Source organism: Oncorhynchus clarkii, chromosome 33, assembly GCF_045791955.1.
Source record: "Oncorhynchus clarkii lewisi isolate Uvic-CL-2024 chromosome 33, UVic_Ocla_1.0, whole genome shotgun sequence".
Lineage (NCBI taxonomy): Eukaryota > Metazoa > Chordata > Actinopteri > Salmoniformes > Salmonidae > Oncorhynchus > Oncorhynchus clarkii.
The window spans coordinates 22,854,364-22,881,587 of NC_092179.1; the positions used below are offsets into that span (position 1 = coordinate 22,854,364).

Sequence of the window (27,224 nt, forward strand, 5' to 3'; positions counted from 1 at the left end):
TGTATGTATCTCTTCCTCTGTGTGGATCTGTATATATCCTTACATACCTGTCTCCACCTCCCTCCCTCCTTCCCCCAGCCCAAGTATTCCTGTAAGGAGTGGGAGCCCAACCTGCCGCCGCTCTGCCTGCCCAACCCAGAGTATCTGGCCCCCGAGTACATCCTGTCGGTGAGCTGCGACGCCGCCTCGGACATGTACTCGCTGGGCGTGATGATGCACGCCGTCTTCAACGAGGGCAAGCCCGTGTTCCAGGTCAACAAGCACGACATCTTCAAGAGCTTCAGCCGACAGCTGGACCAGGTGAGGGGGCGGGGAGTGAGATGAAGGCTTGATGGCCAGAAGTCCACCTGATTGCTAGTAAAAAATATACATCAAAGTTGTGAGTTCTGGCCCTCTTCATAAAGTTAGAGTTCTCTGGAGCGACAGCACCCAAGGACCTCATTCAGACAGCAGACCTTAGTTAGAATCACGTCTTAGCATTTTGGGGAGAAAAGGACAGAGATATTAATGCCCAAGTGCACTGCAATATTTGTAATGCTTCATTGATTCCACACTTTTTTTATTTGTAAATCTCTCTCTCTCGTCCCCCCCCCCCCCCCCCTGTCTGTCCATAGCTCAGCAGACTGAGCCCCACCATGTTGAATAAGATTCCTGAGGAGGTGAGAGAGCACGTCAAGATGCTGCTGAGTGTCACGCCCAACGTCCGGCCTGACGCTGACCAGATGACCAAGGTCAGATCACCCCCCGTGTCACCAACTATGACCTTGTGTCACTAATACAACAGGATACATTATACTTTTTACATATTAAAACCCGCTCACCAAGTTAGCTAACTGATAAATACTTAGAAATACCTTTTAGATTTTCTGATTCATTAATAAAGCTAAACTTGAATATGTGTCGTCTGTTGAATATGTGTCGTCTGTTGAATATGTGTCGTCTGTTGAATATGTGTCGTCTGTTGAATATGTGTCGTCTGTTGAATATGTGTCGTCTGTTGAATATGTGTCGTCTGTTGAATATGTGTCGTCTGTTGAATATGTGTCGTCTGTTGAATATGTGTCGTCTGTTGAATATGTGTCGTCTGTTGAATATGTGTCGTCTGTTGAATATGTGTCGTCTGTTGAATATGTGTCGTCTGTTGAATATGTGTCGTCTGTTGAATATGTGTCGTCTGTTGAATATGTGTCGTCTGTTGAATATGTGTCGTCGGTTGAATATGTGTCGTCGGTTGATTGTGTCGTCTGTTGAATATGTGTCTGTTGAATATGTGTCGTTGGTTGAATATGTGTCGTCGGTTGAATATGTGTCGTCTGTTGAATATGTGTCTGTTGAATATGTGTCTGTTGAATATGTGTCTGTTGAATATGTGTCGTCTGTTGAATATGTGTCGTCTGTTGAATATGTGTCGTCTGTTGAATATGTGTCGTCTGTTGAATATGTGTCGTCGGTTGAATATGTGTCGTCTGTTGAATATGTGTCGTCGGTTGAATATGTGTCGTCGGTTGAATATGTGTCGTCGGTTGAATATGTGTCGTCTGTTGAATATGTGTCGTCGGTTGAATATGTGTCGTCTGTTGAATGTGTGTCTGTTGAATGTGTGTCGGTTGAATATGTGTCGTCGGTTGAATATGTGTCGTCGGTTGAATATGTGTCGTCTGTTGAATATGTGTCTGTTGAATATGTGTCTGTTGAATATGTGTCGTCTGTTGAATATGTGTCGTCTGTTGAATATGTGTCGTCTGTTGAATATGTGTCGTCTGTTGAATATGTGTCGTCTGTTGAATATGTGTCGTCGGTTGAATATGTGTCGTCGGTTGAATATGTGTCGTCTGTTGAATATGTGTCGTCTGTTGAATATGTGTCGTCTGTTGAATATGTGTCGTCTGTTGAATATGTGTCGTCGGTTGAATATGTGTCGTCTGTTGAATATGTGTCTGTTGAATATGTGTCGTCTGTTGAATATGTGTCGTCTGTTGAATATGTGTCGTCTGTTGAATATGTGTCGTCTGTTGAATATGTGTCGTCTGTTGAATATGTGTCGTCTGTTGAATATGTGTCGTCTGTTGAATATGTGTCGTCGGTTGAATATGTCTGTTGAATATGTGTCGTCGGTTGAATATGTGTCGTCGGTTGAATATGTGTCGTCTGTTGAATATGTGTCGTCTGTTGAATATGTGTCGTCTGTTGAATATGTGTCGTCGGTTGAATATGTGTCGTCGGTTGAATATGTGTCGTCGGTTGAATATGTGTCGTCGGTTGAATATGTGTCGTCTGTTGAATATGTGTCGTCTGTTGAATATGTGTCGTCTGTTGAATATGTGTCGTCTGTTGAATATGTGTCGTCGGTTGAATATGTCTGTTGAATATGTGTCGTCTGTTGAATATGTGTCGTCTGTTGAATATGTGTCGTCTGTTGAATATGTGTCGTCTGTTGAATATGTGTCGTCTGTTGAATATGTGTCGTCTGTTGAATATGTGTCGTCGGTTGAATATGTGTCGTCGGTTGAATATGTGTCGTCGGTTGAATATGTGTCGTCTGTTGAATATGTGTCGTTGGTTGAAGGCCCGTTTCAAGATCGTCTTCCTAAAAAGTGATTTCAGAGAATTGAAGCAAGATGAAGTCATTGATCCTGCTTTATGCCATTACCACCCAGTTGAGTTGAATAATCCCTTCTCTGTGTCTGGGTGCTTCAGATCCCCTTCTTTGATGACGTGGGGGCGGTGACGCTGGCCTACTTTGACTCCCTCTTCCAGAGGGACAACCTGCAGAAGTCCCAGTTCTACAAAAACCTGCCCAAGGTCTTGCCCAAGCTACCCAAGGTTAGTGTTCACTGTGTGTGTGGTGAGTGTGTTGCTCTTACAGGTCATTTTAGTGTCCTAGTTGTACATTCCTACAGTAGAATGCTTCATGCTCAGTGGACAGGTAGTTTGGAACATGGTCTTCAATAATCCAGTCAAATTGGGATTGGCCATTTTGCAAATATGTGCTCAAAGGTGATTTAATAAAAATGATTCTGATTAAAGCCACTAATCCTAACCCCTTTGTGTCTTGTCTCTTCCTCTCCACCCCAGAGAGTGGTGGTGTATCGTATCCTCCCAGCCCTCGCCTCAGAGTTTGTGAACCCAGACATGGTGCCGTTCGTCCTGCCCAACGTGCTGCTGATCGCAGAGGAGTGTACCAAGGACGAGTACGTCAGACTCATCCTGCCGGACCTCAGCCCTGTGTTCAAGCAGCAGGAGCCTGTCCAGGTACACACACACACACACAGGATGCAAAGGACACACACATACAGTGTATCCCCATACCCAGTTTTCAGGCCTACCTTCTATGTTTTCTTGATGTGTGTTACAGGGATGGCATGGTTAGATAAGACTAGAGGATGCTATATGCTTTATCTGGTGACAGGGCTGTATATATCATACTGTTTCTTTCTTCTCCTTTCCACGCCTTCAGGCAAGCAATATGGTGAGTGGTCTTTGCTAAGCGTAGTTGCTAAGACTGTGTGTGTGACACTCTAATGCTTAAAAAAAGAGCTCACTTTATTCCTAGTTTCATTTCACTGGTAGTTACCCATCTCTCTCTTTATCTGTCACTCTCCCATCATTAAGCCTGGATGAACCGCGTTTAACCCTCTGTGTCTCTCAGATCCTGCTGATCTTCCTGCAAAAGATGGACCTGCTGCTGACCAAGACCCCACCGGAGGACATTAAGAACAGCGTTCTGCCCATGGTCTACAGAGCCCTGGAGGCCCCCTCCATCCAGATACAGGTACCACGGACAGGCACATCATGAGTTTACAAAGGGTTTATTCCACCGGCAGAAAGAGAACTGCAATACTAATGAAATAAGGTTTAGGATTGAGGTTAAAGTTAGTTTGAGTGTGATTTAAGGTAAGTGTAAATTAGCATACTGTCGTCCATTGCCATACATTTTCTGCCCGTTAAAAATACACTGCCTTGGTTTAATGCGTCATTTGTTGGCCAGGTACTGTACACTGTAAAAGACAGACATCTCTATTTACCTATCCAAATGAGTCAGTGATGTAGTGAAGGAAAGATAACTGCAGCGTTAACGTCTAAACACTAACTTGTGGTACAAGTTGCCCCTAACCACAGCTCTAGAATCCCATTTCCTGTCCCCAATCCTAAACTAACCATTGAGAGGATAAGAAAAACCTGACCCTGGACCAGCAGTTAGCAGCACATTCAACCAACTCTGTAAAGCTCACATGGGAACCTCCATAGAGATTCTATAATACGCCTGACCAAGACAGACAATATTTTGGCTTTGCTATGATCCCAATGTCCATTTGAGAGTTCTAGGCTCTATGTGATTCTATGGAAACCCCTGCCATTAAGTCATCAGCAATGCTGTGCCATATATTTGTGTGCCCCTCCCAGGAGCTGTGTTTGAACATAATCCCTACCTTCGCCAACCTGATTGAGTATCCCTCCATGAAGAACGCACTCATCCCCCGCATCAAGTCTGCCTGTCTACAGACCTCCTCACTTGCAGTCAGTCTCTCGCTTTCATTTGACTCTGTCTCTCTCTCTCTGTCTCTCTCTCTCTGTCTCTGTCTCTGTGTGTGTGTTGATCAAATGCACATGGTTGTTTTTGACTGACCATTGATTGACAGGTGACAGAAATATTCTGATAGTGTGTGCGTATGTTTGACCTGTGTGTGTAGGTGAGGGTGAACTCCCTGGTGTGCCTGGGGAAGATTCTGGAGTACCTGGACAAATGGTACGTCATTGACGAGATCCTTCCCTTCCTGCAACAGATCCCCTCCAGAGAACCAGCCGTACTCATGGGGGTTCTAGGTAACGGAACATCTAGAACGTCTTAGAATCCAGATGATAGTCCTAGGGATCTCAACAGAAAATGATCAGTACTGTTAAAGAGTTCTATCTTATTTTAGAATCCCTTAGGATAAAATGAGTCAACTCACCTAGGATGAAATGAGTCAACTCACCTAGGATGAAATGAGTCAACTCACCTAGGATGAAATGAGTCAACTCACCTAGGATGAAATGAGTCAACTCACCTAGGATGAAATGAGTCAACTCACCTAGGATGAAATGAGTCAACTCACCTAGGATGAAATGAGTCAACTCACCTAGGATGAAATGAGTCAACTCACCTAGGATGAAATGAGTCAACTCTCCTAGGATGAAATGAGTCAACTCTCCTAGGATGAAATGAGTCAACTCTCCTAGGATGAAATGAGTCAATTATCCTAGGATGAAATGAGTAAATTATCCTAGGATGAAATGAGTCAATTCTCCTAGGATGAAATGAGTCAATTCTCCTAGGATGAAATGAGTCAATCCTCCTAGGATGAAATTACTAATTGAAATAGGGTAACACTTAAAAACATGATCTATCGCTTTAACAGTATTGCTGCATTGATTGTTGTGGTTCTGATTTATTGTGGAATGGTTGTTTCCTCCCATAGGGATCTACAAGTGTACCTTCTCCCATAAGAAACTGGGCATCCCCAAAGAGCACCTAGCTGCCAAGAGTCTGCCTCATCTAGTCTCGCTCAGTATAGACAACAACCTCAACCTCAATCAGGTAGGTTGATGCGCGCACACACACACACACACACACATACACACAGAAGTTGTATTCCAACCCTCTCTCTGTGTGTTTCAGTTTAACTCCTTCATGGCTGTGATCAAAGACATGCTGACTCGTATGGAGGCAGAGCACAAGACCAAACTGGAGCAGCTACACAGCATGCAGGAACAACAGAGGTATCAGTCAAATCACTCCCTCCTGTCTTCCTCTGATGTTGTAATGTCAGGTGCACCAGTACAGTGAGATGTCTTTCTTGCAGCTCTAACCCCAACAATGCAGTAATCAATAACAATGTTTTACTAAAAGTCGATGATGATGAATCCATAACAATGTTTTACTCAAAATAACAAGGTAGAACAAAAACACATGAGATATAAGAACACCACGATAAAGTAAGTATGCATACTATATACAGGGTCAGTTCCAGTAGGGATACTGGAGTGATGGAGGTAGATATGTATAGGGTAAGGTTACTATATACAGGGTCAGTTCCAGTAGGGATACTGGAGTGATGGAGGTAGATATGTACAGGGTAAGGTTACTATATACAGGGTCAGTTCCAGTAGGGATACTGGAGTGATGGAGGTAGATATGTATAGGGTAAGGTTACTATATACAGGGTCAGTTCCAGTAGGGATACTGGAGTGATGGAGGTAGATATGTATAGGGTAAGGTTACTATATACAGGGTCAGTTCCAGTAGGGATACTGGAGTGATGGAGGTAGATATGTATAGGGTAAGGTTACCATATACAGGGTCAGTTCCAGTAGGGATACTGGAGTGATGGAGGTAGATATGTATAGGGTAAGGTTACTATATACAGGGTCAGTTCCAGTAGGGATACTGGAGTGATGGAGGTAGATATGTATAGGGTAAGGTTACTATATACAGGGTCAGTTCCAGTAGGGATACTGGAGTGATGGAGGTAGATATGTATAGGGTAAGGTTACTATATACAGGGTCAGTTCCAGTAGGGATACTGGAGTGATGGAGGTAGATATGTATAGGGTAAGGTTACTATATACAGGGTCAGTTCCAGTAGGGATACTGGAGTGATGGAGGTAGATATGTATAGGGTAAGGTTATTATATACAGGGTCAGTTCCAGTAGGGATACTGGAGTGATGGAGGTAGATATGTATAGGGGTAAGGTTACTATATACAGGGTCAGTTCCAGTAGGGATACTGGAGTGATGGAGGTAGATATGTATAGGGGTAAGGTTACTATATACAGGGTCAGTTCCAGTAGGGATACTGGAGTGATGGAGGTAGATATGTATAGGGTAAGGTTACTATATACAGGGTCAGTTCCAGTAGGGATACTGGAGTGATGGAGGTAGATATGTATAGGGTAAGGTTACTATATACAGGGTCAGTTCCAGTAGGGATACTGGAGTGATGGAGGTAGATATGTATAGGGTAAGGTTACTATATACAGGGTCAGTTCCAGTAGGGATACTGGAGTGATGGAGGTAGATATGTATAGGGTAAGGTTACTATATACAGGGTCAGTTCCAGTAGGGATACTGGAGTGATGGAGGTAGATATGTATAGGGTAAGGTTACTATATACAGGGTCAGTTCCAGTAGGGATACTGGAGTGATGGAGGTAGATATGTATAGGGTAAGGTTACTATATACAGGGTCAGTTCCAGTAGGGATACTGGAGTGATGGAGGTAGATATGTATAGGGTAAGGTTACTATATACAGGGTCAGTTCCAGTAGGGATACTGGAGTGATGGAGGTAGATATGTATAGGGTAAGGTTACTATATACAGGGTCAGTTCCAGTAGGGATACTGGAGTGATGGAGGTAGATATGTATAGGGTAAGGTTACTATATACAGGGTCAGTTCCAGTAGGGATACTGGAGTGATGGAGGTAGATATGTATAGGGTAAGGTTACTATATACAGGGTCAGTTCCAGTAGGGATACTGGAGTGATGGAGGTAGATATGTATAGGGTAAGGTTACTATATACAGGGTCAGTTCCAGTAGGGATACTGGAGTGATGGAGGTAGATATGTATAGGGTAAGGTTACTATATACAGGGTCAGTTCCAGTAGGGATACTGGAGTGATGGAGGTAGATATGTATAGGGTAAGGTTACTATATACAGGGTCAGTTCCAGTAGGGATACTGGAGTGATGGAGGTAGATATGTATAGGGTAAGGTTACTATATACAGGGTCAGTTCCAGTAGGGATACTGGAGTGATGGAGGTAGATATGTATAGGGTAAGGTTACTATATACAGGGTCAGTTCCAGTAGGGATACTGGAGTGATGGAGGTAGATATGTATAGGGTAAGGTTACTATATACAGGGTCAGTTCCAGTAGGGATACTGGAGTGATGGAGGTAGATATGTATAGGGTAAGGTTACTATATACAGGGTCAGTTCCAGTAGGGATACTGGAGTGATGGAGGTAGATATGTATAGAGGTAAGGAGAAAGGGATACTGGAGTGATGGAGGTAGATATGTATAGGGGTAAGGTTACTATATACAGGGTCAGTTCCAGTAGGGATACTGGAGTGATGGAGGTAGATATGTATAGGGTAAGGTTACTATATACAGGGTCAGTTCCAGTAGGGATACTGGAGTGATGGAGGTAGATATGTATAGGGTAAGGTTACTATATACAGGGTCAGTTCCAGTAGGGATACTGGAGTGATGGAGGTAGATATGTATAGGGGTAAGGTTACTATATACAGGGTCAGTTCCAGTAGGGATACTGGATCGATGGAGGTAGATATGTATAGGTTTGTGTGTTGGAGTGTCTGTGTGCCTAGTGTGTAGGGCCCTGTGAGTGTGCATAGAGATGGTCAGACATTTTGTATTTTATTCCCTATGCACACTTTATAATGTTTTAGACTATTCTGTTCTTTCTGTATTTACTATCTTCCTACTTCTCCTTTTATTAGTCAACCATGACTCAGGAAAGATGATGCAAGTTAATGTTCAGAATCTGATTGGAAAGATGAGGGTTGTGTCGTATTTATTGTTTGTGTGACAAATTCCCCTGAATGAAATAGTTTGAGCTATTCTGTCTGTCCTCAGGAGTATGAATATTAATACCAGTCAGACCAACCAATCGGAAGAGACGAAGCGCACCCCCAGCCCTGGCAACCAGGTGAGGGGTCATTTCCTTGACAACGAGGGGAGAGGCGATTGCCCGGATGAGGCAAATGCATGATTTAATGAAGGCTTGATGTATGTTATGTCCTACACTTATAAGGCCAAATGTATCATAAAGATGCATGGGTTAGTGTTAGGGCTTATTGAAACCGTTGTCTTTTTCCAGATTGATGATGTCTTTGGAGGGAGTTCTGGGAGTGCAGGGGTTAATGGGAAAGCGAACGGAAACTTGGCATCAGCTCCCCAACTCAACAGAGTACGTACTCTGTATCTTATTCAGTAGGCACAGACCTGAGCAAACGTATTGCAGTGGAAGTCTGTTAACGTTCCTGTTAAATTAGCTTGGGTGGTGCATGTTCTGTTGGACTCTCTTTTTGTGATTGAACGTTACCAAACCCATCTCATCTATCCTAACCTTGTATAGCTGCTAGTGTATATTTCAGGGATAAGGGGTTATTATTAAGGTTTTCTGTTCTTTCTCCCTTCTCCCGCTCTGTCTCTCTCCTCCTCTCTCTCTCTCTTGCTCTGTCCCTCTCCTCCTCCCTCTCTCCTGCTCTGTCCCTCTCCTCCTCTCTCTCTCTCCCTCTCTCTGTCCCTCTCCTCCTCTCCCTGTCCCTCTCCTCCTCTCCCTCTCCTCCTCTCTGTCCCTCTCCTCCTCTCCCTCTCCTCCTCTCTCTGTACCTCTCCTCCTCTCCCTCTCCTCCTCTCTCTGTCCCTCTCCTCCTCTCTCTCTCTCGCTCTGTCCCTCTCCTCCTCTCCCTCTCCTCCTCTCTCTGTCCCTCTCCTCCTCTCTCTCTCTCTTGCTCTGTCCCTCTCCTCCTCCTCTCTCTCTCTTGCTCTGTCCCTCTCCTCCTCTCCCTCTCCTCCTCTCTCTGTCCATCTCCTCCTCTCCCTCTCCTCCTCTCTCTGTCCCTCTCCTCCTCTCTCTGTCCCTCTCCTCCTCTCCCTCTCTCTTGCTCTGTCCCTCTCCTCCTCTCCCTCTCCTCCTCTCTCTGTCCCTCTCCTCCTCTCTCTCTCTCGCTCTGTCCCTCTCCTCCTCTCTCTGTCCCTCTCCTCCTCTCTCCCCCTCTCTCTCGCTCTGTCCCTCTCCTCCTCTCTCCTCCTCTCTCTCTTCCGCCTCTCTCTGTCCCTCTCCTCCTCTCTCTCTCTCTCGCTCTGTCCCTCTCCTCCTCTCTGTCCCTCTCCTCCTCTCTCCCCCTCTCTCTCGCTCTGTCCCTCTCCTCCTCTCTCCTCCTCTCTCTCTTCCGCCTCTCTCTGTCCCTCTCCTCCTTTCTCTCTGTCCCTCTCCTCCTCTCTCTCCCTCTCGCTCTGTCCCTCTCCTCCTCTCTCTCTCCCTCTCACTCTGGCCCTCTCCTCCTCTCTCTCTGTCCCTCTCCTCTCTCTCTGTCCCTCTCCTCTCTCTCTCTCTCCTCCTCTCTCTCTCCTCCTCTCTCTCTCCTCCTCTCTCTCTCTCTGTCCCTCTCCTCCTCTCTCTCTGTCTCTCTCCTCCTCTCTCTGTCTCTCTCCTCCTCTCTCTCTGTCCCTCTCCTCGTCTCTCTCCTCTCTCTCTCGCTCTGTCCCTCTCCTCTCTCTCTCTCTCTGTCCCTCTCCTCTCTCTCTGTCCCTCTCCTCCTCTCTCTCTGTCCCTCTCCTCTCTCTCTCTCCTCCTCTCTCTCTCTCCCTCTCCTCCTCTCTCTCTCTCCTCCTCTCTCTCTCTCCTCTTCTCTCTCTCTCTCTCTCTCTCTCTCTGTCCCTCTCCCCTCTCTCTATAGATGTCTCTGACTCTGGAGGAGAAGCAGCGGTTAGCCAAGGAGCAGGAACAGGCAGCCAAACTAAGAAACCAGCCAGCACTAGCCCCCCAGAGTATCAAACCAGCTACTCCTTCTACCCAGGTAGTAGACATACACACACATACTCAATTGAAAATGTATAGTTCCTTACTTGGAAGCCATCCATGGTTACATGTTTTGATATATATATCAATATATCTGTATAATTTATTAGTTTGATGTTTTAGAGTGATGTAATCTACTTTAGTTTCCACTTCAAACCTGCCACCTATTTGTCATTGAGATGATAAGCTGATTTGACCTGATTTGTTTGGCAGGCCAAGGACCTGACCAGCTGCCTGCTGAACAATATGACATCCCTGGGCAGCCTGTCCCTCACCTCTCCCCCCAGACCAGGCCTCATCCAGGGCAGCACCATCTCAGCCTACCCCTCCACCACCTCCATGGGCTCTATGGCCAGCAACGGCTACAACCCAACCATGGGCTTCCAGACAGGGGGGCAGGGCATGCGGCCCCCCGGCCCCGGCCTCTACGGAGGGATGGCCACCACCACCAGCACCCCTAACTTTGGCGCCCTGACCCACAACCAAGGGAGTACCAACACCCCTGACATGTCTGCCTTGGACTCCTTGTTCACTTCCAACAAGCCCAAAGTCAGCCTCAACCAAATGGCTCCTCCCAAGCCCACCCCTGGGACCACCGCCACCCCCTGGCTTAATCAGTTTGGTTCAGCCCAGCCCAGTCAGACTGCCCCGATGCAGGGCGCGCCATTAGCCATGGGAGGGGTGACCAGCGGGTTCGGGATGCAGGCCAACCCTTTCTTCAGCCCGCAGAACTTCTCTCAGCCCACGGCCGCTCCCGTAATGAACGCGGGTGGTGGGCTCAGACACAGTTCGTCCGTCAACAACGACCTGAAAGACCTATTTGGCTGAAAACAACTTTCCCCTCTTTTAATGACGACAGACTGATGAAAAAGGGAGGTGGACTTTTGAACTGCAAACGAAGAAAGAAAAATCCACTTTTTGGACTGACTGTGAAAATGATGATGAAATTCACTTGATATTTGTTGCTATTTGTATTTTAATCTTCTGTGGTTTGGGTTGCAGTGTGGTTCTTCTAAGCTCCCATTGGACTGAAGACTCAGCTTTTCAATCTGCACGCGGATTCCAAACCGTCTTGACTAGAGAGAGAGAGAGTGAGGGGAAAAGACACTTACGTTGTGTTCTGCTCTCATGTTTGTGGGGGTTTCATATCGTTTCTTACCTGAGACACTTTGGGGTGAAAGGTTTATTCTAGAATGCATCTCTTCTCCATAATCCCTGTTCTATGTGCTTGGATGAGCAGTGGCATGGAGACCAGTCTTTCTCAGTCCATTCCTTTTTAGCCCAGCGCTAACACATGTTATTCATGCTGCCACCTCAGCAGCCTGCTATATCATATCAACGTGGTTCTTTTTAGTGGGGTCCTGTTGCTTTGAGGACGACAATCCAGAAGAGGTGTAGAATCGCCGGCTAAACCGCACGGGCGGAAAGGCCAAGTCTCCATGGAAACGGTCTCCGCAGTAACACCCCACTCCATTTGGGGATTTTTAGTACCCATGCTTTCTGTTCTCTGCCTAGAATGAGATGATGGATAAGGATTCAACAGTGATGTCAAGATTCTTGCAGTATAGATGAATCCAAATGAAACTGGATGGAAGTGAAAATCTAATGGAAGCTTATTGGTTGCGTACACAGCTTAGCAGATGTTATAGTGGGTGCGGTGAAATGTTACTAGCACTTCTGCAGTCTCTGACCTAAAGAAAATTGTATTTTCTGAGCAGAAAGCCAATTCAACGACCAGTTTGAAAAGGGAGGGGTTGATTGTGTTTAGGCAATTAGTCTGGTTAGGGATTGTTATCCACACAGAAGCCTGTGCGTGCTGTGAGGGTGACCGTTACACACGGCTACCTTCCTCATTGAAGTAACTCACCTGCATATGTACTGAATGGTTTGCTGTAAGGGAGTGATTGGTCGATATATACTGGGAATTGTGAATGAATGTGAAGTAGTATACACAAATGTGTGCATATTGAAATGTCAGCACAATCCTAATTCATTGAGTTAGTTTGCCCGGTGTCTGGTGACTTTAGCCCTGTGTGTTCCTGTTTTGTAATACCCCCCTCTGACTTCATCAATGGGTTCCCTTCCATCATGTTACTGACCTGACCAAGCTGGGACACCACCAACGATTGTGATCCTGTTGAAATGTGGTGAATTTAGTAATGAATTATTTTATTCCATGCATCAAACCAGGCTGCTTTCAACAAAGCAAGCAATCTGTGCATTTTAAGTTAATCGTTGGACATATCAAATGCAGTTTTTATATATATATATATCATGAGTTGAGCACTTTTTCATTAAAGGGGACCTGTCCTAAATGGTTGATAAATAAATCTATTTAAAATGGGAGAGCTCTTAAAGGGGCCCTTGGGTTGTTGTGCTCTTGTGATGATGAATGAGAGGCCTTAGAGGCGCGCTGTGTGCAGTAATAATCCTTGGGGTGGAACTAAGTCTGGGGCTGCATCTCAATAGTCAAAAGTAGCCTCTGTTCCTCGTCCCCTTTGCGTATCTCCTTCCCTTTATCTGCACTGAAATCCCAGGGTAAGGTGAAAGCCCTATGGGCCAAATGGGACAGGAGTGTCACCTCACCTATCCACCTGTTGCAGACTAGTGCAGGTGAAGGAAGGAGATGAGAAAAGGACGCCATTGTAGACTTTTGAGACCAACCCCCTTGTGTGAATCCTCACTGAATGCTGTTTGCAGACTGGGGATGTAGGTTTTGTTAACTGAACACATGCTAATTTATATTCACAGGTCTTTGTTGGATTAAAATGAATAATTATGTTTACTGTAAACCGTGACTAGGTGAGCTGTCACTGAGCTGGCACAATGATAATGTCATGGGCTAGTGTATAACAAGAAGGTGGGCCTTCTGGGTTGTAAAACCTCTCTATTGGACACAAGTGATGGAGGTCTGTCCTGATTGGGCGAAGACCTCTCTGATGTCCATCTTTCACGAAAGGTAGCTGCAATGTTCATGTGATTGTAACTATGACGACGGAAGACTTTTTGAGGGCGAGAACTGGATTGCATTTCCTGTCATCGTGACTCGTGCGTTTGGACGCGAGGACAAAAAAGAAAGCCTATTCTTCTACAAGAGTTCTGATCCTTTGTATACTACTGCTGTCATATGTGTCGTGTGGCCTCTATGAACTATGTATTGTGTGGTGTTGTCTGAGGTGGTTCAATGAAAATCTGTACATATATATGAAAATACACAGTTTAATATTCTCTATGATGTCTGTGTATTTGAGTCTGAGCCAGAGATTTGAAGAGTAACTTTGAGTTCTAGAATAAGATGGCCTCAATCAGTAGATACTTGAAAATCACCTTTATTCAAACTAAAGACAATGAGAATGAATGTACATGCTAGAACATGCTCAAAAGGCTTGTTCCTTTTGTACCATTGGCAGTGAGAGGGTTCTTTCTACAGATCACATGTAAAAATATATATTGTGCAGATTGTCAGAAGCTACTTTTCTAATAACAGTATTGGTTTTTAAGTATATGCACAATGTAAAAAAAAATAACAGGAAATCCATGAATACATATGTAAACAAGTTTCATTTTTAGGAGGAAGTGGAATGGAAGAGGTTCCATCTCAATACCGGCCAGTGACTTGTCTTCACTGTGCACATGAAGAAATGGAGTTGGGAGGAAGCCACTTTAGACAATTGAGATGCACCCAGGGTACAGTGGAGGCTGGTGGGAGGAGCTATAGGAGGACGGGCTCATTGTAATGTCTGGTGGGAGGAGCTATAGGAGGACAGGCTCATTGTAATGGCTGGTGGGAGGAGCTATAGGAGGACGGGCTCATTGTAATGGCTGGTGGGAGGAGCTATAGGAGGACGGGCTCATTGTAATGGCTGGTGGGAGGAGCTATAGGAGGACGGGCTCATTGTAATGGCTGGTGGGAGGAGCTATAGGAGGACGGGCTCATTGTAATGGCTGGTGGGAGGAGCTATAGGAGGACGGGCTCATTGTAATGGCTGGTGGGAGGAGCTATAGAAGGACGGGCTCATTGTAATGGCTGGTGGGAGGAGCTATAGGAGGATGGGCTCATTGTAATGGCTGGTGGGAGGAGCTATAGGAGGACGGGCTCATTGTAATGGCTGGTGGGAGGAGCTATAGGAGGACAGGTTACTATATACAGGGTCAGTTCCAGTAGGGATACTGGAGTGATGGAGGTAGATATGTATAGGGTAAGGTTACTATATACAGGGTCAGTTCCAGTAGGGATACTGGAGTGATGGAGGTAGATATGTATAGGGTAAGGTTACTATATACAGGGTCAGTTCCAGTAGGGATACTGGAGTGATGGAGGTAGATATGTATAGGGTAAGGTTACTATATACAGGGTCAGTTCCAGTAGGGATACTGGAGTGATGGAGGTAGATATGTATAGGGTAAGGTTACTATATACAGGGTCAGTTCCAGTAGGGATACTGGAGTGATGGAGGTAGATATGTATAGGGTAAGGTTACTATATACAGGGTCAGTTCCAGTAGGGATACTGGAGTGATGGAGGTAGATATGTATAGGGTAAGGTTACTATATACAGGGTCAGTTCCAGTAGGGATACTGGAGTGATGGAGGTAGATATGTATAGGGTAAGGTTACTATATACAGGGTCAGTTCCAGTAGGGATACTGGAGTGATGGAGGTAGATATGTATAGGGTAAGGTTACTATATACAGGGTCAGTTCCAGTAGGGATACTGGAGTGATGGAGGTAGATATGTATAGGGTAAGGTTACTATATACAGGGTCAGTTCCAGTAGGGATACTGGAGTGATGGAGGTAGATATGTATAGGGTAAGGTTACTATATACAGGGTCAGTTCCAGTAGGGATACTGGAGTGATGGAGGTAGATATGTATAGGGTAAGGTTACTATATACAGGGTCAGTTCCAGTAGGGATACTGGAGTGATGGAGGTAGATATGTATAGGGTAAGGTTACTATATACAGGGTCAGTTCCAGTAGGGATACTGGAGTGATGGAGGTAGATATGTATAGGGTAAGGTTACTATATACAGGGTCAGTTCCAGTAGGGATACTGGAGTGATGGAGGTAGATATGTATAGGGTAAGGTTACTATATACAGGGTCAGTTCCAGTAGGGATACTGGAGTGATGGAGGTAGATATGTATAGGGTAAGGTTACTATATACAGGGTCAGTTCCAGTAGGGATACTGGAGTGATGGAGGTAGATATGTATAGAGGTAAGGAGAAAGGGATACTGGAGTGATGGAGGTAGATATGTATAGGGGTAAGGTTACTATATACAGGGTCAGTTCCAGTAGGGATACTGGAGTGATGGAGGTAGATATGTATAGGGTAAGGTTACTATATACAGGGTCAGTTCCAGTAGGGATACTGGAGTGATGGAGGTAGATATGTATAGGGTAAGGTTACTATATACAGGGTCAGTTCCAGTAGGGATACTGGAGTGATGGAGGTAGATATGTATAGGGGTAAGGTTACTATATACAGGGTCAGTTCCAGTAGGGATACTGGATCGATGGAGGTAGATATGTATAGGTTTGTGTGTTGGAGTGTCTGTGTGCCTAGTGTGTAGGGCCCTGTGAGTGTGCATAGAGATGGTCAGACATTTTGTATTTTATTCCCTATGCACACTTTATAATGTTTTAGACTATTCTGTTCTTTCTGTATTTACTATCTTCCTACTTCTCCTTTTATTAGTCAACCATGACTCAGGAAAGATGATGCAAGTTAATGTTCAGAATCTGATTGGAAAGATGAGGGTTGTGTCGTATTTATTGTTTGTGTGACAAATTCCCCTGAATGAAATAGTTTGAGCTATTCTGTCTGTCCTCAGGAGTATGAATATTAATACCAGTCAGACCAACCAATCGGAAGAGACGAAGCGCACCCCCAGCCCTGGCAACCAGGTGAGGGGTCATTTCCTTGACAACGAGGGGAGAGGCGATTGCCCGGATGAGGCAAATGCATGATTTAATGAAGGCTTGATGTATGTTATGTCCTACACTTATAAGGCCAAATGTATCATAAAGATGCATGGGTTAGTGTTAGGGCTTATTGAAACCGTTGTCTTTTTCCAGATTGATGATGTCTTTGGAGGGAGTTCTGGGAGTGCAGGGGTTAATGGGAAAGCGAACGGAAACTTGGCATCAGCTCCCCAACTCAACAGAGTACGTACTCTGTATCTTATTCAGTAGGCACAGACCTGAGCAAACGTATTGCAGTGGAAGTCTGTTAACGTTCCTGTTAAATTAGCTTGGGTGGTGCATGTTCTGTTGGACTCTCTTTTTGTGATTGAACGTTACCAAACCCATCTCATCTATCCTAACCTTGTATAGCTGCTAGTGTATATTTCAGGGATAAGGGGTTATTATTAAGGTTTTCTGTTCTTTCTCCCTTCTCCCGCTCTGTCTCTCTCCTCCTCTCTCTCTCTCTTGCTCTGTCCCTCTCCTCCTCCCTCTCTCCTGCTCTGTCCCTCTCCTCCTCTCTCTCTCTCCCTCTCTCTGTCCCTCTCCTCCTCTCCCTGTCCCTCTCCTCCTCTCCCTCTCCTCCTCTCTGTCCCTCTCCTCCTCTCCCTCTCCTCCTCTCTCTGTACCTCTCCTCCTCTCCCTCTCCTCCTCTCTCTGTCCCTCTCCTCCTCTCTCTCTCTCGCTCTGTCCCTCTCCTCCTCTCCCTCTCCTCCTCTCTCTGTCCCTCTCCTCCTCTCTCTCTCTCTTGCTCTGTCCCTCTCCTCCTCCTCTCTCTCTCTTGCTCTGTCCCTCTCCTCCTCTCCCTCTCCTCCTCTCTCTGTCCATCTCCTCCTCTCCCTCTCCTCCTCTCTCTGTCCCTCTCCTCCTCTCTCTGTCCCTCTCCTCCTCTCCCTCTCTCTTGCTCTGTCCCTCTCCTCCTCTCCCTCTCCTCCTCTCTCTGTCCCTCTCCTCCTCTCTCTCTCTCGCTCTGTCCCTCTCCTCCTCTCTCTGTCCCTCTCCTCCTCTCTCCCCCTCTCTCTCGCTCTGTCCCTCTCCTCCTCTCTCCTCCTCTCTCTCTTCCGCCTCTCTCTGTCCCTCTCCTCCTCTCTCTCTCTCTCGCTCTGTCCCTCTCCTCCTCTCTGTCCCTCTCCTCCTCTCTCCCCCTCTCTCTCGCTCTGTCCCTCTCCTCCTCTCTCCTCCTCTCTCTCTTCCGCCTCTCTCTGTCCCTCTCCTCCTTTCTCTCTGTCCCTCTCCTCCTCTCTCTCCCTCTCGCTCTGTCCCTCTCCTCCTCTCTCTCTCCCTCTCACTCTGGCCCTCTCCTCCTCTCTCTCTGTCCCTCTCCTCTCTCTCTGTCCCTCTCCTCTCTCTCTCTCTCCTCCTCTCTCTCTCCTCCTCTCTCTCTCCTCCTCTCTCTCTCTCTGTCCCTCTCCTCCTCTCTCTCTGTCTCTCTCCTCCTCTCTCTGTCTCTCTCCTCCTCTCTCTCTGTCCCTCTCCTCGTCTCTCTCCTCTCTCTCTCGCTCTGTCCCTCTCCTCTCTCTCTCTCTCTGTCCCTCTCCTCTCTCTCTGTCCCTCTCCTCCTCTCTCTCTGTCCCTCTCCTCTCTCTCTCTCCTCCTCTCTCTCTCTCCCTCTCCTCCTCTCTCTCTCTCCTCCTCTCTCTCTCTCCTCTTCTCTCTCTCTCTCTCTCTCTCTCTCTGTCCCTCTCCCCTCTCTCTATAGATGTCTCTGACTCTGGAGGAGAAGCAGCGGTTAGCCAAGGAGCAGGAACAGGCAGCCAAACTAAGAAACCAGCCAGCACTAGCCCCCCAGAGTATCAAACCAGCTACTCCTTCTACCCAGGTAGTAGACATACACACACATACTCAATTGAAAATGTATAGTTCCTTACTTGGAAGCCATCCATGGTTACATGTTTTGATATATATATCAATATATCTGTATAATTTATTAGTTTGATGTTTTAGAGTGATGTAATCTACTTTAGTTTCCACTTCAAACCTGCCACCTATTTGTCATTGAGATGATAAGCTGATTTGACCTGATTTGTTTGGCAGGCCAAGGACCTGACCAGCTGCCTGCTGAACAATATGACATCCCTGGGCAGCCTGTCCCTCACCTCTCCCCCCAGACCAGGCCTCATCCAGGGCAGCACCATCTCAGCCTACCCCTCCACCACCCCCATGGGCTCTATGGCCAGCAACGGCTACAACCCAACCATGGGCTTCCAGACAGGGGGGCAGGGCATGCGGCCCCCCGGCCCCGGCCTCTACGGAGGGATGGCCACCACCACCAGCACCCCTAACTTTGGCGCCCTGACCCACAACCAAGGGAGTACCAACACCCCTGACATGTCTGCCTTGGACTCCTTGTTCACTTCCAACAAGCCCAAAGTCAGCCTCAACCAAATGGCTCCTCCCAAGCCCACCCCTGGGACCACCGCCACCCCCTGGCTTAATCAGTTTGGTTCAGCCCAGCCCAGTCAGACTGCCCCGATGCAGGGCGCGCCATTAGCCATGGGAGGGGTGACCAGCGGGTTCGGGATGCAGGCCAACCCTTTCTTCAGCCCGCAGAACTTCTCTCAGCCCACGGCCGCTCCCGTAATGAACGCGGGTGGTGGGCTCAGACACAGTTCGTCCGTCAACAACGACCTGAAAGACCTATTTGGCTGAAAACAACTTTCCCCTCTTTTAATGACGACAGACTGATGAAAAAGGGAGGTGGACTTTTGAACTGCAAACGAAGAAAGAAAAATCCACTTTTTGGACTGACTGTGAAAATGATGATGAAATTCACTTGATATTTGTTGCTATTTGTATTTTAATCTTCTGTGGTTTGGGTTGCAGTGTGGTTCTTCTAAGCTCCCATTGGACTGAAGACTCAGCTTTTCAATCTGCACGCGGATTCCAAACCGTCTTGACTAGAGAGAGAGAGAGTGAGGGGAAAAGACACTTACGTTGTGTTCTGCTCTCATGTTTGTGGGGGTTTCATATCGTTTCTTACCTGAGACACTTTGGGGTGAAAGGTTTATTCTAGAATGCATCTCTTCTCCATAATCCCTGTTCTATGTGCTTGGATGAGCAGTGGCATGGAGACCAGTCTTTCTCAGTCCATTCCTTTTTAGCCCAGCGCTAACACATGTTATTCATGCTGCCACCTCAGCAGCCTGCTATATCATATCAACGTGGTTCTTTTTAGTGGGGTCCTGTTGCTTTGAGGACGACAATCCAGAAGAGGTGTAGAATCGCCGGCTAAACCGCACGGGCGGAAAGGCCAAGTCTCCATGGAAACGGTCTCCGCAGTAACACCCCACTCCATTTGGGGATTTTTAGTACCCATGCTTTCTGTTCTCTGCCTAGAATGAGATGATGGATAAGGATTCAACAGTGATGTCAAGATTCTTGCAGTATAGATGAATCCAAATGAAACTGGATGGAAGTGAAAATCTAATGGAAGCTTATTGGTTGCGTACACAGCTTAGCAGATGTTATAGTGGGTGCGGTGAAATGTTACTAGCACTTCTGCAGTCTCTGACCTAAAGAAAATTGTATTTTCTGAGCAGAAAGCCAATTCAACGACCAGTTTGAAAAGGGAGGGGTTGATTGTGTTTAGGCAATTAGTCTGGTTAGGGATTGTTATCCACACAGAAGCCTGTGCGTGCTGTGAGGGTGACCGTTACACACGGCTACCTTCCTCATTGAAGTAACTCACCTGCATATGTACTGAATGGTTTGCTGTAAGGGAGTGATTGGTCGATATATACTGGGAATTGTGAATGAATGTGAAGTAGTATACACAAATGTGTGCATATTGAAATGTCAGCACAATCCTAATTCATTGAGTTAGTTTGCCCGGTGTCTGGTGACTTTAGCCCTGTGTGTTCCTGTTTTGTAATACCCCCCTCTGACTTCATCAATGGGTTCCCTTCCATCATGTTACTGACCTGACCAAGCTGGGACACCACCAACGATTGTGATCCTGTTGAAATGTGGTGAATTTAGTAATGAATTATTTTATTCCATGCATCAAACCAGGCTGCTTTCAACAAAGCAAGCAATCTGTGCATTTTAAGTTAATCGTTGGACATATCAAATGCAGTTTTTATATATATATATATCATGAGTTGAGCACTTTTTCATTAAAGGGGACCTGTCCTAAATGGTTGATAAATAAATCTATTTAAAATGGGAGAGCTCTTAAAGGGGCCCTTGGGTTGTTGTGCTCTTGTGATGATGAATGAGAGGCCTTAGAGGCGCGCTGTGTGCAGTAATAATCCTTGGGGTGGAACTAAGTCTGGGGCTGCATCTCAATAGTCAAAAGTAGCCTCTGTTCCTCGTCCCCTTTGCGTATCTCCTTCCCTTTATCTGCACTGAAATCCCAGGGTAAGGTGAAAGCCCTATGGGCCAAATGGGACAGGAGTGTCACCTCACCTATCCACCTGTTGCAGACTAGTGCAGGTGAAGGAAGGAGATGAGAAAAGGACGCCATTGTAGACTTTTGAGACCAACCCCCTTGTGTGAATCCTCACTGAATGCTGTTTGCAGACTGGGGATGTAGGTTTTGTTAACTGAACACATGCTAATTTATATTCACAGGTCTTTGTTGGATTAAAATGAATAATTATGTTTACTGTAAACCGTGACTAGGTGAGCTGTCACTGAGCTGGCACAATGATAATGTCATGGGCTAGTGTATAACAAGAAGGTGGGCCTTCTGGGTTGTAAAACCTCTCTATTGGACACAAGTGATGGAGGTCTGTCCTGATTGGGCGAAGACCTCTCTGATGTCCATCTTTCACGAAAGGTAGCTGCAATGTTCATGTGATTGTAACTATGACGACGGAAGACTTTTTGAGGGCGAGAACTGGATTGCATTTCCTGTCATCGTGACTCGTGCGTTTGGACGCGAGGACAAAAAAGAAAGCCTATTCTTCTACAAGAGTTCTGATCCTTTGTATACTACTGCTGTCATATGTGTCGTGTGGCCTCTATGAACTATGTATTGTGTGGTGTTGTCTGAGGTGGTTCAATGAAAATCTGTACATATATATGAAAATACACAGTTTAATATTCTCTATGATGTCTGTGTATTTGAGTCTGAGCCAGAGATTTGAAGAGTAACTTTGAGTTCTAGAATAAGATGGCCTCAATCAGTAGATACTTGAAAATCACCTTTATTCAAACTAAAGACAATGAGAATGAATGTACATGCTAGAACATGCTCAAAAGGCTTGTTCCTTTTGTACCATTGGCAGTGAGAGGGTTCTTTCTACAGATCACATGTAAAAATATATATTGTGCAGATTGTCAGAAGCTACTTTTCTAATAACAGTATTGGTTTTTAAGTATATGCACAATGTAAAAAAAAATAACAGGAAATCCATGAATACATATGTAAACAAGTTTCATTTTTAGGAGGAAGTGGAATGGAAGAGGTTCCATCTCAATACCGGCCAGTGACTTGTCTTCACTGTGCACATGAAGAAATGGAGTTGGGAGGAAGCCACTTTAGACAATTGAGATGCACCCAGGGTACAGTGGAGGCTGGTGGGAGGAGCTATAGGAGGACGGGCTCATTGTAATGTCTGGTGGGAGGAGCTATAGGAGGACAGGCTCATTGTAATGGCTGGTGGGAGGAGCTATAGGAGGACGGGCTCATTGTAATGGCTGGTGGGAGGAGCTATAGGAGGACGGGCTCATTGTAATGGCTGGTGGGAGGAGCTATAGGAGGACGGGCTCATTGTAATGGCTGGTGGGAGGAGCTATAGGAGGACGGGCTCATTGTAATGGCTGGTGGGAGGAGCTATAGGAGGACGGGCTCATTGTAATGGCTGGTGGGAGGAGCTATAGAAGGACGGGCTCATTGTAATGGCTGGTGGGAGGAGCTATAGGAGGATGGGCTCATTGTAATGGCTGGTGGGAGGAGCTATAGGAGGACGGGCTCATTGTAATGGCTGGTGGGAGGAGCTATAGGAGGACAGGTTACTATATACAGGGTCAGTTCCAGTAGGGATACTGGAGTGATGGAGGTAGATATGTATAGGGTAAGGTTACTATATACAGGGTCAGTTCCAGTAGGGATACTGGAGTGATGGAGGTAGATATGTATAGGGTAAGGTTACTATATACAGGGTCAGTTCCAGTAGGGATACTGGAGTGATGGAGGTAGATATGTATAGGGTAAGGTTACTATATACAGGGTCAGTTCCAGTAGGGATACTGGAGTGATGGAGGTAGATATGTATAGGGTAAGGTTACTATATACAGGGTCAGTTCCAGTAGGGATACTGGAGTGATGGAGGTAGATATGTATAGGGTAAGGTTACTATATACAGGGTCAGTTCCAGTAGGGATACTGGAGTGATGGAGGTAGATATGTATAGGGTAAGGTTACTATATACAGGGTCAGTTCCAGTAGGGATACTGGAGTGATGGAGGTAGATATGTATAGGGTAAGGTTACTATATACAGGGTCAGTTCCAGTAGGGATACTGGAGTGATGGAGGTAGATATGTATAGGGTAAGGTTACTATATACAGGGTCAGTTCCAGTAGGGATACTGGAGTGATGGAGGTAGATATGTATAGGGTAAGGTTACTATATACAGGGTCAGTTCCAGTAGGGATACTGGAGTGATGGAGGTAGATATGTATAGGGTAAGGTTACTATATACAGGGTCAGTTCCAGTAGGGATACTGGAGTGATGGAGGTAGATATGTATAGGGTAAGGTTACTATATACAGGGTCAGTTCCAGTAGGGATACTGGAGTGATGGAGGTAGATATGTATAGGGTAAGGTTACTATATACAGGGTCAGTTCCAGTAGGGATACTGGAGTGATGGAGGTAGATATGTATAGGGTAAGGTTACTATATACAGGGTCAGTTCCAGTAGGGATACTGGAGTGATGGAGGTAGATATGTATAGGGTAAGGTTACTATATACAGGGTCAGTTCCAGTAGGGATACTGGAGTGATGGAGGTAGATATGTATAGGGTAAGGTTACTATATACAGGGTCAGTTCCAGTAGGGATACTGGAGTGATGGAGGTAGATATGTATAGAGGTAAGGAGAAAGGGATACTGGAGTGATGGAGGTAGATATGTATAGGGGTAAGGTTACTATATACAGGGTCAGTTCCAGTAGGGATACTGGAGTGATGGAGGTAGATATGTATAGGGTAAGGTTACTATATACAGGGTCAGTTCCAGTAGGGATACTGGAGTGATGGAGGTAGATATGTATAGGGTAAGGTTACTATATACAGGGTCAGTTCCAGTAGGGATACTGGAGTGATGGAGGTAGATATGTATAGGGGTAAGGTTACTATATACAGGGTCAGTTCCAGTAGGGATACTGGATCGATGGAGGTAGATATGTATAGGTTTGTGTGTTGGAGTGTCTGTGTGCCTAGTGTGTAGGGCCCTGTGAGTGTGCATAGAGATGGTCAGACATTTTGTATTTTATTCCCTATGCACACTTTATAATGTTTTAGACTATTCTGTTCTTTCTGTATTTACTATCTTCCTACTTCTCCTTTTATTAGTCAACCATGACTCAGGAAAGATGATGCAAGTTAATGTTCAGAATCTGATTGGAAAGATGAGGGTTGTGTCGTATTTATTGTTTGTGTGACAAATTCCCCTGAATGAAATAGTTTGAGCTATTCTGTCTGTCCTCAGGAGTATGAATATTAATACCAGTCAGACCAACCAATCGGAAGAGACGAAGCGCACCCCCAGCCCTGGCAACCAGGTGAGGGGTCATTTCCTTGACAACGAGGGGAGAGGCGATTGCCCGGATGAGGCAAATGCATGATTTAATGAAGGCTTGATGTATGTTATGTCCTACACTTATAAGGCCAAATGTATCATAAAGATGCATGGGTTAGTGTTAGGGCTTATTGAAACCGTTGTCTTTTTCCAGATTGATGATGTCTTTGGAGGGAGTTCTGGGAGTGCAGGGGTTAATGGGAAAGCGAACGGAAACTTGGCATCAGCTCCCCAACTCAACAGAGTACGTACTCTGTATCTTATTCAGTAGGCACAGACCTGAGCAAACGTATTGCAGTGGAAGTCTGTTAACGTTCCTGTTAAATTAGCTTGGGTGGTGCATGTTCTGTTGGACTCTCTTTTTGTGATTGAACGTTACCAAACCCATCTCATCTATCCTAACCTTGTATAGCTGCTAGTGTATATTTCAGGGATAAGGGGTTATTATTAAGGTTTTCTGTTCTTTCTCCCTTCTCCCGCTCTGTCTCTCTCCTCCTCTCTCTCTCTCTTGCTCTGTCCCTCTCCTCCTCCCTCTCTCCTGCTCTGTCCCTCTCCTCCTCTCTCTCTCTCCCTCTCTCTGTCCCTCTCCTCCTCTCCCTGTCCCTCTCCTCCTCTCCCTCTCCTCCTCTCTGTCCCTCTCCTCCTCTCCCTCTCCTCCTCTCTCTGTACCTCTCCTCCTCTCCCTCTCCTCCTCTCTCTGTCCCTCTCCTCCTCTCTCTCTCTCGCTCTGTCCCTCTCCTCCTCTCCCTCTCCTCCTCTCTCTGTCCCTCTCCTCCTCTCTCTCTCTCTTGCTCTGTCCCTCTCCTCCTCCTCTCTCTCTCTTGCTCTGTCCCTCTCCTCCTCTCCCTCTCCTCCTCTCTCTGTCCATCTCCTCCTCTCCCTCTCCTCCTCTCTCTGTCCCTCTCCTCCTCTCTCTGTCCCTCTCCTCCTCTCCCTCTCTCTTGCTCTGTCCCTCTCCTCCTCTCCCTCTCCTCCTCTCTCTGTCCCTCTCCTCCTCTCTCTCTCTCGCTCTGTCCCTCTCCTCCTCTCTCTGTCCCTCTCCTCCTCTCTCCCCCTCTCTCTCGCTCTGTCCCTCTCCTCCTCTCTCCTCCTCTCTCTCTTCCGCCTCTCTCTGTCCCTCTCCTCCTCTCTCTCTCTCTCGCTCTGTCCCTCTCCTCCTCTCTGTCCCTCTCCTCCTCTCTCCCCCTCTCTCTCGCTCTGTCCCTCTCCTCCTCTCTCCTCCTCTCTCTCTTCCGCCTCTCTCTGTCCCTCTCCTCCTTTCTCTCTGTCCCTCTCCTCCTCTCTCTCCCTCTCGCTCTGTCCCTCTCCTCCTCTCTCTCTCCCTCTCACTCTGGCCCTCTCCTCCTCTCTCTCTGTCCCTCTCCTCTCTCTCTGTCCCTCTCCTCTCTCTCTCTCTCCTCCTCTCTCTCTCCTCCTCTCTCTCTCCTCCTCTCTCTCTCTCTGTCCCTCTCCTCCTCTCTCTCTGTCTCTCTCCTCCTCTCTCTGTCTCTCTCCTCCTCTCTCTCTGTCCCTCTCCTCGTCTCTCTCCTCTCTCTCTCGCTCTGTCCCTCTCCTCTCTCTCTCTCTCTGTCCCTCTCCTCTCTCTCTGTCCCTCTCCTCCTCTCTCTCTGTCCCTCTCCTCTCTCTCTCTCCTCCTCTCTCTCTCTCCCTCTCCTCCTCTCTCTCTCTCCTCCTCTCTCTCTCTCCTCTTCTCTCTCTCTCTCTCTCTCTCTCTCTGTCCCTCTCCCCTCTCTCTATAGATGTCTCTGACTCTGGAGGAGAAGCAGCGGTTAGCCAAGGAGCAGGAACAGGCAGCCAAACTAAGAAACCAGCCAGCACTAGCCCCCCAGAGTATCAAACCAGCTACTCCTTCTACCCAGGTAGTAGACATACACACACATACTCAATTGAAAATGTATAGTTCCTTACTTGGAAGCCATCCATGGTTACATGTTTTGATATATATATCAATATATCTGTATAATTTATTAGTTTGATGTTTTAGAGTGATGTAATCTACTTTAGTTTCCACTTCAAACCTGCCACCTATTTGTCATTGAGATGATAAGCTGATTTGACCTGATTTGTTTGGCAGGCCAAGGACCTGACCAGCTGCCTGCTGAACAATATGACATCCCTGGGCAGCCTGTCCCTCACCTCTCCCCCCAGACCAGGCCTCATCCAGGGCAGCACCATCTCAGCCTACCCCTCCACCACCCCCATGGGCTCTATGGCCAGCAACGGCTACAACCCAACCATGGGCTTCCAGACAGGGGGGCAGGGCATGCGGCCCCCCGGCCCCGGCCTCTACGGAGGGATGGCCACCACCACCAGCACCCCTAACTTTGGCGCCCTGACCCACAACCAAGGGAGTACCAACACCCCTGACATGTCTGCCTTGGACTCCTTGTTCACTTCCAACAAGCCCAAAGTCAGCCTCAACCAAATGGCTCCTCCCAAGCCCACCCCTGGGACCACCGCCACCCCCTGGCTTAATCAGTTTGGTTCAGCCCAGCCCAGTCAGACTGCCCCGATGCAGGGCGCGCCATTAGCCATGGGAGGGGTGACCAGCGGGTTCGGAATGCAGGCCAACCCTTTCTTCAGCCCGCAGAACTTCTCTCAGCCCACGGCCGCTCCCGTAATGAACGCGGGTGGTGGGCTCAGACACAGTTCGTCCGTCAACAACGACCTGAAAGACCTATTTGGCTGAAAACAACTTTCCCCTCTTTTAATGACGACAGACTGATGAAAAAGGGAGGTGGACTTTTGAACTGCAAACGAAGAAAGAAAAATCCACTTTTTGGACTGACTGTGAAAATGATGATGAAATTCACTTGATATTTGTTGCTATTTGTATTTTAATCTTCTGTGGTTTGGGTTGCAGTGTGGTTCTTCTAAGCTCCCATTGGACTGAAGACTCAGCTTTTCAATCTGCACGC

The 27,224-nt window shown here is 46.6% G+C and overlaps 2 protein-coding genes across 2 annotated transcripts in view; both read left to right on the forward strand.

The window, feature by feature from the left end:
• LOC139392809 (SCY1-like protein 2) overlaps positions 1 to 21,611 on the forward strand; it is a 37,858-nt gene extending 16,247 nt beyond the window's left edge. The window contains exons 6-19 of the mRNA XM_071141075.1: positions 79 to 300; positions 615 to 731; positions 2,698 to 2,823; positions 3,076 to 3,252; positions 3,458 to 3,469; positions 3,650 to 3,772; positions 4,405 to 4,518; positions 4,692 to 4,824; positions 5,460 to 5,578; positions 5,660 to 5,760; positions 8,641 to 8,713; positions 8,885 to 8,974; positions 10,470 to 10,592; positions 18,593 to 21,611. Of these exons, the coding sequence (XP_070997176.1) occupies positions 79 to 300; positions 615 to 731; positions 2,698 to 2,823; positions 3,076 to 3,252; positions 3,458 to 3,469; positions 3,650 to 3,772; positions 4,405 to 4,518; positions 4,692 to 4,824; positions 5,460 to 5,578; positions 5,660 to 5,760; positions 8,641 to 8,713; positions 8,885 to 8,974; positions 10,470 to 10,592; positions 18,593 to 19,207 (2,145 nt within the window). The 3' untranslated portion in view covers positions 19,208 to 21,611. The remainder of the gene's footprint in view (positions 1 to 78; positions 301 to 614; positions 732 to 2,697; positions 2,824 to 3,075; positions 3,253 to 3,457; positions 3,470 to 3,649; positions 3,773 to 4,404; positions 4,519 to 4,691; positions 4,825 to 5,459; positions 5,579 to 5,659; positions 5,761 to 8,640; positions 8,714 to 8,884; positions 8,975 to 10,469; positions 10,593 to 18,592) is intronic.
• A 2,510-nt stretch (positions 21,612 to 24,121) lies between these two features.
• LOC139392950 (SCY1-like protein 2) lies at positions 24,122 to 26,995 on the forward strand. The gene is made up of 4 exons (XM_071141260.1): positions 24,122 to 24,289; positions 24,461 to 24,550; positions 26,046 to 26,165; positions 26,381 to 26,995. Exons 1-4 carry the CDS (start codon positions 24,221 to 24,223, stop codon positions 26,993 to 26,995), a joined length of 894 nt encoding a protein of 297 aa, XP_070997361.1. The 5' UTR covers positions 24,122 to 24,220.
• The last annotated feature ends 229 nt before the right edge of the window (positions 26,996 to 27,224 follow it).

Excerpts from the sequence above, each read along its gene's own strand:
- LOC139392950 (XM_071141260.1), top strand. The coding sequence starts at position 24,221 with ATGAATATTAATACCAGTCAGACCAACCAATCGGAAGAGACGAAGCGC. Across the intron at positions 24,551-26,045 it reads CAGCTCCCCAACTCAACAGA|ATGTCTCTGACTCTGGAGGA; the intron begins GTACGTACTCTG and ends CTCTCTCTATAG. Across the intron at positions 26,166-26,380 it reads CAGCTACTCCTTCTACCCAG|GCCAAGGACCTGACCAGCTG; the intron begins GTAGTAGACATA and ends TTTGTTTGGCAG.